Source organism: Microtus oregoni, unplaced genomic scaffold, assembly GCF_018167655.1.
Source record: "Microtus oregoni isolate MIOR12 unplaced genomic scaffold, Mior012 000062F_ref0000492, whole genome shotgun sequence".
NCBI classification, from domain to species: domain Eukaryota; kingdom Metazoa; phylum Chordata; class Mammalia; order Rodentia; family Cricetidae; genus Microtus; species Microtus oregoni.
The window spans coordinates 10,422,400-10,438,635 of NW_024543872.1; the positions used below are offsets into that span (position 1 = coordinate 10,422,400).

The 16,236-nt window shown below is 40.2% G+C and overlaps 1 protein-coding gene across 8 annotated transcripts in view; it reads right to left on the reverse strand.

Annotated features, from left to right (window-relative positions):
- Positions 1-16,236, reverse strand: part of LOC121439592 (nuclear receptor coactivator 1) — a 222,209-nt gene that overhangs the window by 11,763 nt on the left and 194,210 nt on the right. For all 8 annotated transcript variants that reach the window (XM_041640118.1, XM_041640122.1, XM_041640121.1 and 5 more), the window contains 3 exons: positions 13,300-13,702; positions 6,401-6,575; positions 1,438-1,621 (listed from right to left, as the gene is read on the reverse strand). In XM_041640118.1, coding sequence (XP_041496052.1) covers positions 1,438-1,621; positions 6,401-6,575; positions 13,300-13,702 — 762 coding nt within the window. The remainder of the gene's footprint in view (positions 1-1,437; positions 1,622-6,400; positions 6,576-13,299; positions 13,703-16,236) is intronic.

The following is a 16,236-nucleotide window of genomic DNA, read 5'->3' on the forward strand; positions in this document are numbered from 1 at the left end:
TGATGGATTCATTGCCAACAATTTAATATATATGTTCCATGGAGCTATCTTTGTGCATAACAAAGAAAAGTTGTTCAGAGAATAGTGTCAGTGGAGTGGTAACCTGCTCTGTTGTATGGAGCTGTGGGCTGCTTCCCTGCCGCCCCAGCTCCCGGCCGCCTGGCTAGCTTATGCCCCGAAATAATTACACAGAAACTGTATTCTTTTAAACACTGCCTGGCCCATTAGTTATAACCTCTTATTGGCTAGTTCTTACATATTGATCTAACCCATTTCTAATATCCGTATTGCCACTTGAGTATGGCTTACCGGGACGAGTCTAACGGGCATCCATCTCAGAGAGGAGAGTCATGGCGACTGCCTGACTCGGCTTCTTTCTCCCAGAATCCTGTTCTGTCTACTCCACCAACCTAAGGGCTGGCCTATCAAAGGCCAAGCAGTTTCTTTATTAATTAACCAATAGTAACCTCCTTGGCCTCGAGAAGAAGAGGGGGAAAGACTAAAGCCAGAGGTTGGGAAGGGCTCCCGACAGGAAAACCCACTGTGCTCATATACAAGATAAAGGTGGGAAACACTCTAGCATTCTAGCTCCTAAGCCCCCTCCCCTAACTGAAGACCTGTTGATAGCTGATGTTCTATGGGGAAGGAGAAACAGTTTTTTTTTTTTAAAAGAGTTTGACCTCTGGTAGGTGGACCAAACTCTGCTAGAGGGTCCCACATCAGAAGTATGTGGTTCAGCACAAGTTGGGCGGGGAGGGAGGTAGAGGGTGAATATAATCAAAATAAATAATATAAAATTCTCAAGAAATTAATTAAAATGTTGCATTGAATAAAAGAAAATGTATTCAGAATATACAGGGGGTATTTTGAACCAATGTACCACTTTACAATAAGTGAAAATACTACAATCTTGAGAGACTAAAATCTACCTTATAAATTTTATCAAAGTTTGTGTATGTGTGGAGGGGAGGGGTCAGAGGACAACTTGCCTGAATCATTTCTCTCCTTCTACCATGTGTGTACCTAGGGGTCCCAAGGATTAAACTTAGGTAGTCAGAGCTGGCCAGCAAGCACCTTTACCCATTGAGCCATTCCTCTGTCCATTATATCTTATTTTTTAATTTTTATGTGTATGGGTGTTTTGCTTATATGTATGTCTATGCACCACATACATGTAGAGGCTAGAGGAGGGTGTCAGATCCCTTGGAAATGGAGTTACAGATGGTTGTGAGTCACCACGTGGGTGCTGGGAATCAAGTCCTGGTCCTCTGGCAGACCAGCCATGTCTAAGCACTGAGCATCCTTTCTATCTGTGAAGGAAAAGTACTGGTGAGAAGAAACACAGTTCTGCTGGTAATCACCGGCACACCTGACTCTCCTTGGGTGATAACCACCGTGAGTGGTGTGTGTAGCAAGGGTGCCAACCATGCTACTTACCTGCTCAGAGCACACAGTAGTCATCCCTGGCATCTGCAAAGAGCTCATCTGCATCTGGCCCATCATTGGATTCATGTTCTGAACATTCGCATTTCCACCTGCCATGGATACGGTGATGCTCATGTTGTTGTACACTCCTGGCTGTGCAGGTGTAGGCTGGTTCTGGACAGCTTGACTGAACACACTGTTAACTCAAAAATAATTCAGATTACATGTACTGTTCAAGAACATGGGGTTAATGAGACTGGATTTTTTTTTCACTAGATAGAATTCCAAATAAAATATTTTGTATTTTTAAATATGTGTGAAGTTCTTCTATCTTATATAATTAAATAGACCATAATTCAGGTATATTCTGAATTCTATCCAAATGGGTTTAATAATAAAGAGGGCTCATGTCGAGTTCTTTCCTCAGAGATGAATACAGATAAATTTAAGATCTTTTCTAGGAAGCTACATAGAAGGGCTGCTATGTCTTCCAGATGGCTTATTTTACTGACTTCTTTCCTTCTTCATGGTCAGGTTCTGTGTTGTTGCTATTCCAAAGATTTCAAATTTAAGATAAGTGTTCTAGTAGTTAAAATAATTTGGAATAAATTCCAAGTAAATTCAAATTGGAACTTTATATTAAAACTTGAAAATTCTCAATGACACAAATGTATACTTCTAAAAGAAAATAGTGTAAAAATTGTCTTTTATGAGATCTAAAAATACCAAATATTTTGATTATTACTCAATTGTTATTTCTGGTGAAACTGATTCCCAGAACAACTTCCCCATTGTTACTTATTTATTCCTTAGCTCTTCAGTGGTAAGTAGGACACCATGACATTTATAGCTTCAGTCCATTAAGGTGATCACACTGAAATCAACAAGCCAAAAAAAGTCTATTCATCATGTCTGAAGAAAAGTAGCAATTTCCTCCCCAAGATAATTATGAAACACTAAAAATTATATGTCTCAGGACCAGTCAATAATGGATCTATGAACCTTTAATGTCTGCACAGTACGCATGCTTGTTAGGCAGTGTTCCCACAACTAAAGGTACTAAATACATTATTAATCTATGTTTGCTTTCTGACGAGAACATTCGCCTTAGTGTTCGTCTGTCAATTGGTACACAAGGCGTCTCTGTGGGGAGTGACACTGTAAGTTAACACACGTGTAAGTGCTAAGCACTGCAGTGGTACTGCAGTTAAACTGAAAAAGGCTTAGGGCTTAATTTTCTTTCCATTTACACTTGAAACTATACTTTAAGTTTTTTTAGATGTTCTTAATTCCATTTTACTTTCTTCCATCAAAGGAAGAAGATAGGACCCCCTGTGGTCTTAATCTCTGTTCTAGGTCAGCTAGGCTCACTGGCACCTCAAGCTCAATTTTCATGCACCTGCACTCCTGTCCACCTCATGGCAATGATCACTGTTTACTTAGAGAGCACTACTTATCTGTCAACCCTTAAACACAGGAAAGAAAGAGAAAGACACCAGTCTTGAGTGGTTCCCAAAGATGCCATAGGTTAGAAACAACCAAAGAGGTCCTTGTTTAAGTAAGACTAAGACACAATAAGAAACAACAACAGGATGTGGCTTTTCCATTAGTCCTGAGCATTGGAACTTTCCACACAGCAAAGTGTTACATTGAGACACAGTCCTGTTCCAGGACACATAGGTTTGTTGTAACTATTAGAGTTCTGACATCTTGTCTTGGAACTCTGGCTATAGCTGAGACAGGAGGCATCTGCCTTTTGTCTCAAGAAAAAAGTGATGGTATTTTGCCTTATAGTATGTTAAATGCAATAGTTAAGTGGAGCAATGATATAATTTGTTGATTTATTTGATGTGAGATGTGGAAAACAGAAACATTTTTCTTCTGGACAACTAGAAGAATGGAGTTGTCATATATTAAGACAAAGAAAAGCAGAATAACAGGTTTTAGGAAGAATATTAGCTTTGACATGTTAGGCTTATGATATCTTTAGATTTCTAAGTGTAGATGTCAGGCAGGTGGACATACAGTATGGTATTCAGGGCACATTAAAATTTGACTGTAATAAATATAAGCATATGGACACTTGCCACAGTAAGACTAGAAGGAGAGAGAGATAGGGTGACTGAGAACACAAACATAGGTCGTGTGGAGGACTCAGGTTAGCTAGGTGTCCTCTTCAGGATTATCATCTACTTCCTTTGGCCTGAAGCTTACTAGTTAGGCTAGCATAGCTGTTCAGGGAGCTCCAGGGATCCTCCAGTCTTGGGTTATGAAAATGTGCCACTATGCCCAGCATTTTTATATGGTTTCTGGAGTTCAACCTTGGGTCCTTGTGTTTGTAAGGCAAGAACTTTACTGACAGCTGGTGTAGGAGGTCCTTCTGACCATGTGTTGCTTTCATTGGATAATGAAATAAAGAAACTGCCTTGGCCTAGTTGATAGGGCAGAACTTAGGTAGGTGGGGAAGACAGAAGTGAATGCTGGGAGGAAGAAAGACAGAATAGGAGGGAGACACCATGGAGCCACCAGAGATAGACATGCTGAATCTTTCCTGGTCAGCCACTGCCATGTGGCCATATACAGATTAATAGAAATGGGCTAAATTAAGATGTAAGAGTTAGCCAATAAGAAACTAGAACTAATGGGCTAAGCAGTGTTTTAATGAATACAATTTCTGTGTGGTTATTTCAGGGCTAAGCTAGTTGGGTGGCCGGGACAAACAAGCAACCCACTCACTCTGCAACAGATAGCCAGACAGCGATTCCTCAAGCCTCAACACTCATGGTTTTTTAGCGGCAGGGTATCATGCAGCTCTTGTTGGCCTTGTACTCTCTAGGCAATGAATGATAACCTGAACTCCAATCCTTCTGTCTCTACTTCCCAAGTACTGAGATCACAGGTTTGTCACAACGCTTGCCTTTAGATCAGATGTTATGCCAGGCAGTGATGGTACACACCATTAATCTCAATACTAGGGAGGCAGAGAAAGGTGGATAGTTGATGTCAGCCTGGTCTACAGAGCGAGTTAAAACAAACAAACAAACAAACAAACAAAGAAAAAAAGGTTGGATGTTACAACCAAGGGAACACAGTAGTTATGAGAAAGAGGTCTAGGATGAATTCCTGGGCTTGCATGATGGAGGCCAAGAAAATGATCTAGCAAATGATGGCCTCCAGCGAGAGAAGATTAGGAGGAAAGTCACCAAGAGTGAGAGAGCAGGAGAGATGTTGTTCCAAAATTCAAAAGAAGAAAAGAACTTTACAAAAAAAAAAAAAAAAAGAAGAAGAAGGTACATCGTCAAATGCCACTGACAATATGGAGGACACCAACTACCTTGGCAAGAACATTTTGGTGTAGTGGTAAGATGTGCCTGACTGGCTCGACAGGGCGTGGGAGGAGAAGAGGTGAACAGAGCACACTCTTTTAAAGAATTAAACTGTAAGGTGGAACAGAAGAACAGGTTAGAACCCGTCAGCATAACTTTTCCCAATCGTTCGTTTTTCATTCTCTCTTCTCTTTCTTCTTTACTTCCTCCCCACTCTCTGTCCCTTCTTTCTGTTTCTAGGAAATCTACCTTATATATGTGTAAGCAAGAACTCCACTGCTGAGCTATACTGATAGCCACCAACATATTTAAATTAAATACAGAGATGCCTGCAGTATGGAGCAGCCGTCACTAGGTTTCATTAGAGAGTTGCTGTGTGTGCCAGACAGAGAGCTGGACAAAGTAGTTGTATGCATAGAAGGGAGCAGTTAGAATGAGGGACAGGGAATCACAAGCGAGTTTAGGAAGTTGGGATTAGAACACATTAGGAGGCTAAATTCTTTTTGCATGTTTCAGAGATGGCTCCACTCCCATCCAATTTATACACAGCCTTTACCGTGAGCCACACAGTTCTTTTACAAAAGATTGCCTCTCTCACCTTTCCGTGAACTTTAAGAGAATATGGTTTTATGTTTTCAACTTTAACTGCCTTACTTATTATGTTGTCAGACTAAATGGCTTCCCTGTCATCAGAACCAAGACACAACCAAATTAAAATCCTTATAAAATCAAGTGATGTGTGAAAAGTTCAGAATTAAAAAAAAAACTTTAGTGAGGTAATTTTATAAGCTAAACGGGTAAGATGAGGCCACTAAAAATCCAGACATGCACGAAGAGGTGAGGCAGAGTAGCTCAGGAAGCCTCGAGAATGATGGTTGCCATATGAGATTTTTCAATACTCTGAGGAGAGTGAGGTTATGAGGCCCTCTGCTCAAATGAATGCCAGCATTTTACTAGTGTGGCTTTAAGAAATTTTCTACTCTATTTTCAATAAAACAATTTTCTTACAATCATAGTTTATGGAGAACTAATTGTGGATATCAAGTTTGATTTTTTTCTGTATGAGATAATAAAATATATTCCCTTTGACAAAAATGTATCTACTTGTACATCTGTCCTAGAAAAGTGTGGGCCACATCCTTCAGGTATGTAAGGACTAGGGTAAAAAGGCCAGAGGCCACTAGATCCTCATACTGTAAATACACAAATTGACCTAAATGATGAGTTGATATTCAAGCATTTGACAGTCCCATTTTCCTTTACTGATAACAAAACTCACTTCTTTCCAGCACATCACTGGATTGTGAACACACAGTCACCTCAAGAAGTATGGCTTCTCTTATGAGCCGCAGAGCGCCAGGGATGCTGTTGCGGGAGGTCCTCCCTCCTCCAGCCTATAGCCACTGAGATACCAGCCCATTGGGGCGTGGTTTCTCTCCCTTTAAAAAAGCGGCCACTTCCCTCTCCTCTCTTCACTTCCTGCTCTGGCGACTAGACTCCCTTCCTGGTTGCGCAGAGGGCTGACGGTGATCTGTAAGTTTTTTCCCCTTTAAATAAATACTACCCTATTAATCATAATTCCAAACTGGTGTGGCATTGTTTATGACTTACGCCTTCAGGATGCTCAAACAGAAAAACTATTCCCTTACTTGTTGTTTCCCATTGTTCCTTGCTGCCAGGCCTTCATGTCTGGTGACTGGTACCCAGAAGCGGGTGGAGTTTGTTGGAGCAGAGAGCTCTGAGGAGGAGGGATTGGCATCGGCACCATGGAACTCCCAGGGCTTAGAGATGGGGCAAAGTTGGCCTCACCTTGGGGAACCAGTCCTGAAAATTAACACATATTAATCGATGTAAATACACTATGCATATATCAACATAATAAGATAATAATAAAAAGCACCTGCTACAATTTATTTAGAAATGCCTTCTTTGGCTGGGTGGTGGTGGCGCATACCTTTAATCCTAGCACCTTGGAGGCAGAGGCAGGCTATCTCTGTGAGTTTGAGGCCAGCCTGGTCTAAAAGAGCTAGTTCCAGGACAGGCACCAAAAACTACAGGGAAACCCGGTCCTGAAAATCCAAAAAAAAAAAAAAAAAAAGCCTTCTTTAACAGAGGAAAAATTAAGGAAAAGTGGTCTTTTAAAATATATTAGGAAATCCTAGTACAAGTAGATAAATAAACACAAAGTTTGGAAGAAGGGTTTTTAGTTGCTGAGATATTGATTTGTACAGCAGGGCTATATTTGATCTCTTTCTGTTCTTTTTGTGCTAATAAAAATTTTTAAATGAAAAAAGAATAAACATACATAGTAGATTACTTGTCTAATAAAAATAATATGAGATAGGAAAATAATCAGGCGAGAAAAACCTACTTGTAAAAGGACAAACCATTGGGTTGGAGAGATGGCTCAGTGATTAAGAGCATTGTCTGCTCTTCCAAAGGTCCTGAGTTTGATTCCCAGCAACCACATGGTGGCTCACAACCATCTGTAATGGGGTCTGGTGCCCTCTTCTGGTCTGCAGGCATACACACAAATGGAATATTGTATACATAATAAATAAATATTTTTTAAACAAAGGACAAACCATCAGAAAGCCACTGGCCACTCCTTTCTAGGCTTCTTTGTGTGCTCTGCTTCCCTTTCCCTCTTTAAAAAAGCTTTATTTATAAACACAAATGTCACCACGGGATATACAAAATTCAATGATGCTAGTGAATGTACAGAGTTGTGCAACCGTTATCACAGAGCAGTTTAGGCATCTGCATCACACCTGATTTCCCTGTGTCTGTAATGGATAATTCCCGCTCTCATGCAAACAGTGATCTGCCTTGTGTTTTTGTTTGTTTTTGAGACAAGGTCTGAAGAATTCCAGGCTTGCCTTGAACTTGCTACAGAGTTAAGGATGACCTTGAACTTCTGGCTTTCTTGTTTCTACCTTTTGAATTGCTGAGATTATAAGTGTGTATGCAACCATATAAATATGAAACCCAGGGCTGCTGCAATATAGACAAGCATTCTTCCAATGGAGCTAAATCTGTAGACTTCGTAGGGATATCATCATACATATTGCATCTGGCCTTTTGTGTCTGGCTTCTTTCATTTAGCACAGTACTTTTGGGAGTCAATCATTCCGTATAGCATTTGTCAGCTTAGGGTTCGTTCCTTTTTAAAACCAGAAACATGCTTATTAACAAATATCCGTACAACTATCTTAAAGGCAACTGATATAAAATAGGAGTTTATTTTTAGGCTTCTTATTCTGTTCTTGTGATATATATCACTGTGTGTGTGTGTGTGTGTGTGTGTGTGTGTAAAATCTTTGAAATTAGGTAGCTGTCTAATTTGTCTTTCCTATACAAAATTGTTTTGGTTACTCTAGTCCCTATAAGTCTCTATATACATTAGAATGTATAATGTAAATGTTATCAATTTTGCTAAAAAAACATGTTGAAATTTTAAATTACAATGGGTTATAGGATCAATTTCAAATGAACTATCAGGAATTTTTTTAAAAAAGATTTTATTTATTTACTCTATCTATGATGCTCTATTTGCATGCACTCTATTCAGAAGAGGGCATCAGATCCCACTACAGATGGCTGGGAGCCACACAAAGTTGCTGGGAATTGAACTCAGGTCCTCTGGAAGAGCAGTAAGTGCTCTTAACTGCTGAGCTATCTTTCCAGCCCATCAGGATTTTTTTACTCTGCTTTTCTTAAAAATTTTGAGCATTTTATTTATTATTTTTATGTACATGGATGTTTTGCCTGCACGTGTGTCTGTGCACCACATGCATGCAATGTCCGTGAATGCCAAAAGAAGGTGTCAGATCTCCAGGGACTGGAGATACTGACAGTTGTGGGTGCTGGAACTCAAACCCAGATCCTCTGGAAGAGTAGCTAGGTGCTCTTAACTGCTGAATCATCTCTCCATCCCTTATCACAATTAGATTTTTGAGACAAAGCCTCTCTGTATAGTCCTGGCTGTTCTGGAACTCACCATGTAGACCAGGCTGGCCTCTTCTGTCTCCTGAGTGCTGGAACTAAAGGTGTGAGGTACCACCAAACACACATACTCTTCTTTCTCTTGAATAGCTTTCATTGTCATTCTTATGTAATTTTAAATCAGCTTTTCACCCCATCTACTATGTTTTTCAGCTATCCTCCTCTGTAAGTTTGACTTCTATTTTACTGATATTATGCACACATCTATTTAATATGCTCAAGCTTCCTTCTAATTTAGTGAACACACAGAACATATTCATAGTTTCTAAGTTCTTAAAGTTCCTATTTGGAACACTAATATTTATAATCATTCTAATATCTGTATCTGGTTTTTTTTTTTTTTTTTTTTTTTTTTTTTTTTTTGGTTTTTCGAGACAGGGTTTCTCTGTAGCTTTGGAGCCTGTCCCGGAACTATCTCTTGTAGACCAGACTGGCCTCGAACTCCCAGAGATCCGCCTGCCTCTGCCTGGGATTAAAGGCATGCGCCACCACCGCCCGGCTTATCTGTATGGTTTTTATTAGTATGTATGAATTATATAAATAATAGATCACACTATGACATTTTTACATATGTATATAATATGCTTTGGTTATATTCACCTCTGTCATCGTACTCTCTTGTCCCCTCTCCTTCTGGTCCCTTGTCTTCTCAAATAGTCTAGGTTGGGTTTGATGGCTAATTTTTCTCATTGTTACAGACTACATTTTCCTTTTTTTTTTTCATACCTGATGGTTTTAAAAGCCAAACTTCAGATAATCTAAATTTTACCTTTATAAGAGCTGGATTTTAAAAAGTCAAATAATCAAGTGTTTCTGAGCTTACTATTTGAGCCACGGTTAGCCTATATGAAAACCTTAGCTCTTTTAGGGTCTTGTACCTAGAGAAATCAAGAATGAGGCTTGGGTTGGAACTTATTTTGCCCCACTACTGAGGCAAAACATCAATTATGAGGATTTCCAGGCTGGTTAGAAGACAAAGTGGCCCTGTGTGAACTTTGAATACTATTCTTTCTAATCTTCAAGTTTGCTGTCTGGCCCTGTTCTGTGTGCATGTGTGCATTCATGCATGCACACATGTGCACACACTGAAGTCATTTGAAACCCTCTGTGCAGAACCGGCTTTCCCAGGCTCTTGAGCTGGACTCTGCTCTACAGCACAGTCTGCCAACCCCTAGAACTGCTGTATCCAGTCTGCCAACCCCTAGAACTGCTGTATCCAGTCTGCCAACCCCTAGAACTGCTGTTTCCTGTTTCTTTCTGATATTGTTGCTTTCACATTGAAGAATAAACACAGCCCTGGCTACTCTACCCAATGTTAAAATAGAAGCCCTTAAAAAGTGTTTCTTTTAATGGTTGGATTGTGCTAGTATTGTTTTTTTAATACTTGTTTCACTAAGAAAATGTATACCATAGCTAAAGGCTTTAAAGACAAAGTTATAAAAGTCTAGAAAAGAAAAGAATACCATAAGCAGCTCATAATAATTTATTATAATTCTTTCAAGTCCTCCTCAGAAACTCATGTTTATTTTTTTAAAAAAGATTTATTTTTATGCGTATATGTGTCTATCTGTATGTATATGCACCATGAACATGCCTGGTGCCTGTAGAGGGTAGAAGCGAGCCTCAGATCTCCTGGAGCTAGAGTTAAAGATAGTTGTGAGCTGCTACGTGGGTGAGGGAACTGAACCCAGGTCCTCTGCAAGAGCAGTATATGTTCAGCCCCTTCTCACACAACGCTGACCTTCTGTTTTCCCTTGTCATTATACCACACGCATGCTACTACGTTCTTCTGTCTTTATAAACACAACTGCAGATCCCTGTATATAATATTCTATTGTGTGCTGACACTGATAATGACTTTTTTTTTTTTACCTTTTTGTATGGTTAATCTGTACAGAGATGTACTTAATTTACTCACTTTATATTTTCACAGGCTATAATTTTAAAAATACTTTAAACTTTCTGTGAAAACTAATGTGTAAGTTTCTAAACTCTATTTCACTTAATACTTAATTATTTTTAAAAACCTGATATAAACAAGGCTATGTATTCTTTATCTATATGCAACTCAAACTCTAAAAAATAACTTGGACATAGATTGTATGGAGAAATTTTTCTTTCATTTATGATTCTTGAGGGCACATTTTTGTATTTGACACATTATTTTCACTTTTATGTGGATGATTTCTGCATGAATTCTACATTTAAATTTTTCTTTGCTTGCAGTTTTTTTTTTCTGAGACAAAGTTTCTCTGTGTAACAGCTCTGACTGTCCTGAAACTCACTTTGTAGACCAGAGTGGCCTCAAACTCACAGAGATCCAACTGCCTCTGCCTCCTGAGTGCTGGGTACTTGCAGTATTAAAATATTTGTGTTGGACGCATTGTTAATTTTATATGTGAGAGAAAAAGGTAATCCTGGAGGAGAAAGATACATTATTCTATGGAGGAGAAATGATACATTATTCTACAGAGTTAATATACACAAGTTAGAAAATCTAAGTACATTGCAATTTTTTCTTTTTTGAGACAGGGTCTTAACCCAGACAGGCTTTGTAAGGGACCTGTGGTTCAAGCCAATTTTGACCTTCTGATCCTGCTTCCACCTCCCAAGTGTTAGGACTATAGGTATGTATCACTATGCCTGGTTTGCATAGTACTATGGCCTCATGCATATTATTACCAACTGTGCTAAATCCTCAGCCCCCATTACCGTGTTTTGCTGTTTTTCTACTCTATACACTATGTTTGTTAGAATGGTTGCCTTTGTTTTTGTTGTTTTAGTGCGAACCTTTTAATTTTAACACCTACAAAAAAAAAGATTTCTTTTACTTTATGTTTATGAGTGTTTGCCTGCATGTATACATATATACCATGTGTCAGTGGAGTCCAGAAGAGGGCACAGCATATAGTGCTGGGAACCAAACCTGGATCCTCTGCAAGAGTAGCTAGTGCCCTTAACCACTGAGCCATCTCTTTAGACCCCTGGCCCCAGTTTTATAATTATTTTAAAAGGGCAGTTTTAAAAGTAGTTTATAAATTCAAAGCAAAACAGAGTGAAAGGTGCAGAAGCCCTGCACTCTGCCATTTCACATGTATAGCTCCCAACCCTCAACTTCTCCTACCAGCATGGGACTAACCTATGCTGACATTGTTATTATCCAGAATCCAGTAGAAAGAGAAACTTGGCTAATAAAGAATCTGAGGGAGAGTTGTAGCTCTGGTCTCAGTTGTGTCAAATTTACTGGCAACAGAAATAGAAGCATAAAACATAGCTGAAAAGCCCTTGCATCTGTGTTTCCTTAAGATGCAATAAACTACTTCCTTCCCCCCACTTCCAACTCTCTTCCTCTCTGCTCTCTTGCCCTGATCTCCTCCTGCCATTCCCTGTACTCCCCTGCAATCCTTCACTTCCGTTTTCCTTTCTGGAGAGATCTGAAAAAGGTTGAGCTTCTCTGGAACTTGGATTCCACCAATTTAAAACCTGGTTTCAAAGCACTGAGAGCTGACTGCTGTCACACGGAGCACTTCTACAGTCTAGCGAGCAGAGATGAAACACTTGATCTTGAAACATTGTTATTCAATGAAAAGTAACAAATTTATAGTATTCTTTTGAAGCTGATCATCCGAGAACTGAGGGCTGCCATTTCATTTCAGTTTGCAAGCTGATAAAGCTCCTTTCCTTGCTGCACCCACCTTCTAGGTTTCCCTTATATTATAAATGCTGACTTTACAAAGAAAAGTTACGTTTTGTAAAGTTTTTTTTTGTTTGTTAGAAAAAAAAAAACAAACAAAAAACCAAAAGCTGGTCTGGAAGAAAGAAAAATGTAGGTGCCAGATAAAGCTCAGATGCTGGGGCACATGCTGCCTGCACATGTCCATGAGTTGCTTTTTATTGGGATTCTTTTCTAGGCAGCCTTAAAATTCATGTTTAGTTCACTTATATAATCAAAGGGTTTCTCTTTTTCAGGAATTAGTCATTAAACATGATACTTGATAGATTAATCAAGTATGTATTATCACTACTGCCTTTTAGAATCTCAAAGTAATAAAAAGGATCATTGTCTAGAATAAAGAGTATAAAACAATGAAAGCAAAAAAGAAAAAAAACTTCTATAAATCAGAATATTCATTCTGGAGAAAGTTACAGCTTATTTAGTTAAAAGTGGTATCATCAATAAGAAGTCTGATATACTTGGTAAATATTGGTTATTCTTATATAAACTATCAAAACAAAATCATCCAGTGACTGAGTTAATGCACTAAAACCTGCCAGCTGAGGATTTTGTTTGGATAGATGTCATAGGATGCAGGAGAGAACAGTGAGTTTGCTTTGTACATAAAATGTCAAAAGTTTTATAGTTCCCAAACTTATTAATGTCAGCAACCAAGCTTAGAAAAGTCTGAAACCACACAACTATTCAGTGATATTGAGCCTGCCGCCTCTCCTGACTTTACCACTTAAATCTTTCCTCTCCAGCACATGCCCCAAAGTCAGGGCAAAAGCAAAGCAGGACCTGCAACTACAGGTGAGCATCATGTACCTGATCCTGGATATTGGAAGACATTCTGCTGCATCTGAGGATTGATGCCAGTGCCAAACTGTCCTCCCATGTTTCCTGCCATGCCTCTGTTCACCATGCTGCTGCGGGTGGCCAAGGACGCCTCAGGATTTGCTGCCAGTTGAGAAAAAGGGCTGGTAGAAGCAGGTGGGGTTCCTGGATTTGTACCATAGTTTGGTGGGTAGGGGAACTGCTGTGGAGCACCCTGAGGAAGACGGGGGTTCCCCATTTGAACTGGCAGTCCAGATGAAGGAGGGATGTTGTTCCCAAAACTTTGGTGCCTCATGAGCATGGCTCTTTGCTGCTGTATAATCTGCCTCTGTCGATGCTGTTGACTGTACAATTCCCGTTGACGCTGAGCCAACATCTGAGCATTCAAAGGTGGCTACAAAGAAGGAAAAATATCTTTTTAAAAAAAGTTGATGATTTATTTTTTAAAACATAACTTTTGTATTGAATCTTTGGGTATTTTATATCATGCACCCCAACCCCACTTATTTCCCAGTCATTCTACATCTGCCCTCCACCCCTGTAGACTTCCCCTAAAAGTAAATAAAACCTAAAATAAAATAAAAATTAGAGAAGAAAAGGATGGAGAAAAGAAAACAAAAACATCTTGTTGAGCCCTCAGGTCAACGGCCTGCTCTCTATCAACTGCAGTGTTCTGTATTTGCACCATTCTGTTCTTCCATCTTTCCCATATCAAGAAAAATATCTTATTTATTAAAATTATTACAACCATGTACCTATCCTAGAAAGCTTATAGAATAAAGCCTGGGAGCTTGGAGCAAAATAAAATGTAGCAACCATCAGGCTACAAGGGAAACTAAAATGGAAAGTAAGGATTCCTTAAGTAAAATCATAGGGAAAAAATAAATCAAGTATATTCTATTTTTTTAAAAATGTTTTTTATGTGTGTACCACATGCATGCAGGAGCTTGCTGAAGTCTGAAGAGGGTGTCAGATCCCCTTGAACTGGAGTTACAGGTGGTTGTGAGCTACCATGTAGGTGCTGGGAACCAAACCAGGGTTCTTTGCAAGAGCAGTCAGTGCTCTAAACTGCTGAGCTATTTCTCCAGCCCCCTAGTATATTTTATAGGCCACAAGTAATCAATAAATGCTAAGATAATATCTGTTAGCTGTTTAAACACAAATTCAAAAATGAATATCAAAAAGAACTACATAAGAAACCCCACAGTAAATTAACTACTTCTGTGATGCTGGACAAGAACAATGCTGAGACACAAGAGCACCTCAAGAAGGGGAGGCCAGTAGTGCTTGATGAGTTCACCCTAACACAGCTAGACTGTGAGTTCACCCTAACACAGCTAGACTGTGAGTTCACCCTAACACAGTGAGACCGTGAGTTCACCCTAACACAGCCTATGAGTTCACCCTAACACAGCCTGTGAGTTCACCCTAACACAGCCTATGAGTTCACCCTAACACAGCTAGACTGTGAATTCACCCTAACACAGCCTATGAGTTCATCCTCACACAGCCTATGAGTTCACCCTAACACAGCCTATGAGTTCACCCTAACACAGCCTATGAGTTCACCCTAACACAGCCTATGAGTTCACCCTAACACAGCCTATGAGTTCACCCTAACACAGCTAGACTGTGAGTTCACCCTAACACAGCCTATGAGTTCACCCTAACACAGCCTATGAGTTCACCCTAACACGGTGAGACCGTGAGTTCACTCTAACACAGCCTATGAGTTCACCCTCACACAGCTAGACTGTGAGTTCACCCTAAAACAGCCTGTGAGTTCACCCTAACACAGCCTATGAGTTCACCCTAACACAGCCTGAGTTCACCCTAACACAGTGAGACCGTGAGTTCACCCTAACACAGCCTATGAGTTCACCCTAACACAGCCTATGAGTTCACCCTCACACAGCTAGACTGTGAGTTCACCCTAACACAGCCTATGAGTTCACCCTAACACAGCCTATGAGTTCACCCTAACACAGTGAGACCGTGAGTTCACCCTAACACAGCCTATGAGTTCATCCTCACACAGCCTATGAGTTCACCCTAACACAGCCTATGAGTTCACCCTAACACAGCCTATGAGTTCACCCTAACACAGCCTATGAGTTCACCCTAACACAGCCTATGAGTTCACCCTAACACAGCTAGACTGTGAGTTCACCCTAACACAGCCTATGAGTTCACCCTCACACAGCTAGACTGTGAGTTCACCCTAAAACAGCCTATGAGTTCACCCTAACACAGCCTATGAGTTCACCCTAACACAGTGAGACCGTGAGTTCACTCTAACACAGCCTATGAGTTCACCCTCACACAGCTAGACTGTGAGTTCACCCTAAAACAGCCTATGAGTTCACCCTAACACAGCCTATGAGTTCACCCTAACACAGCCTGAGTTCACCCTAACACAGTGAGACCGTGAGTTCACCCTAACACAGCCTATGAGTTCACCCTAACACAGCCTATGAGTTCACCCTCACACAGCTAGACTGTGAGTTCACCCTAACACAGCCTATGAGTTCACCCTAACACAGCCTATGAGTTCACCCTAACACAGTGAGACCGTGAGTTCACCCTAACACAGCCTATGAGTTCATCCTCACACAGCTAGACTGTGAGTTCACCCTAACACAGCCTGTGAGTTCACCCTAACACAGCCTATGAGTTCACCCTAACACAGCCTATGAGTTCACCCTAACACAGCCTATGAGTTCACCCTAACACAGCCTATGAGTTCACCCTAACACAGCCTATGAGTTCACCCTAACACAGCCTATGAGTTCACCCTAACACAGCCTATGAGTTCACCCTAACACAGCCTATGAGTTCACCCTAACACAGCCTGAGTTCACCCTAACACAGTGAGACTGTGAGTTCACCCTAACACAGCCTATGAGTTCACCCTCACACAGCTAGACT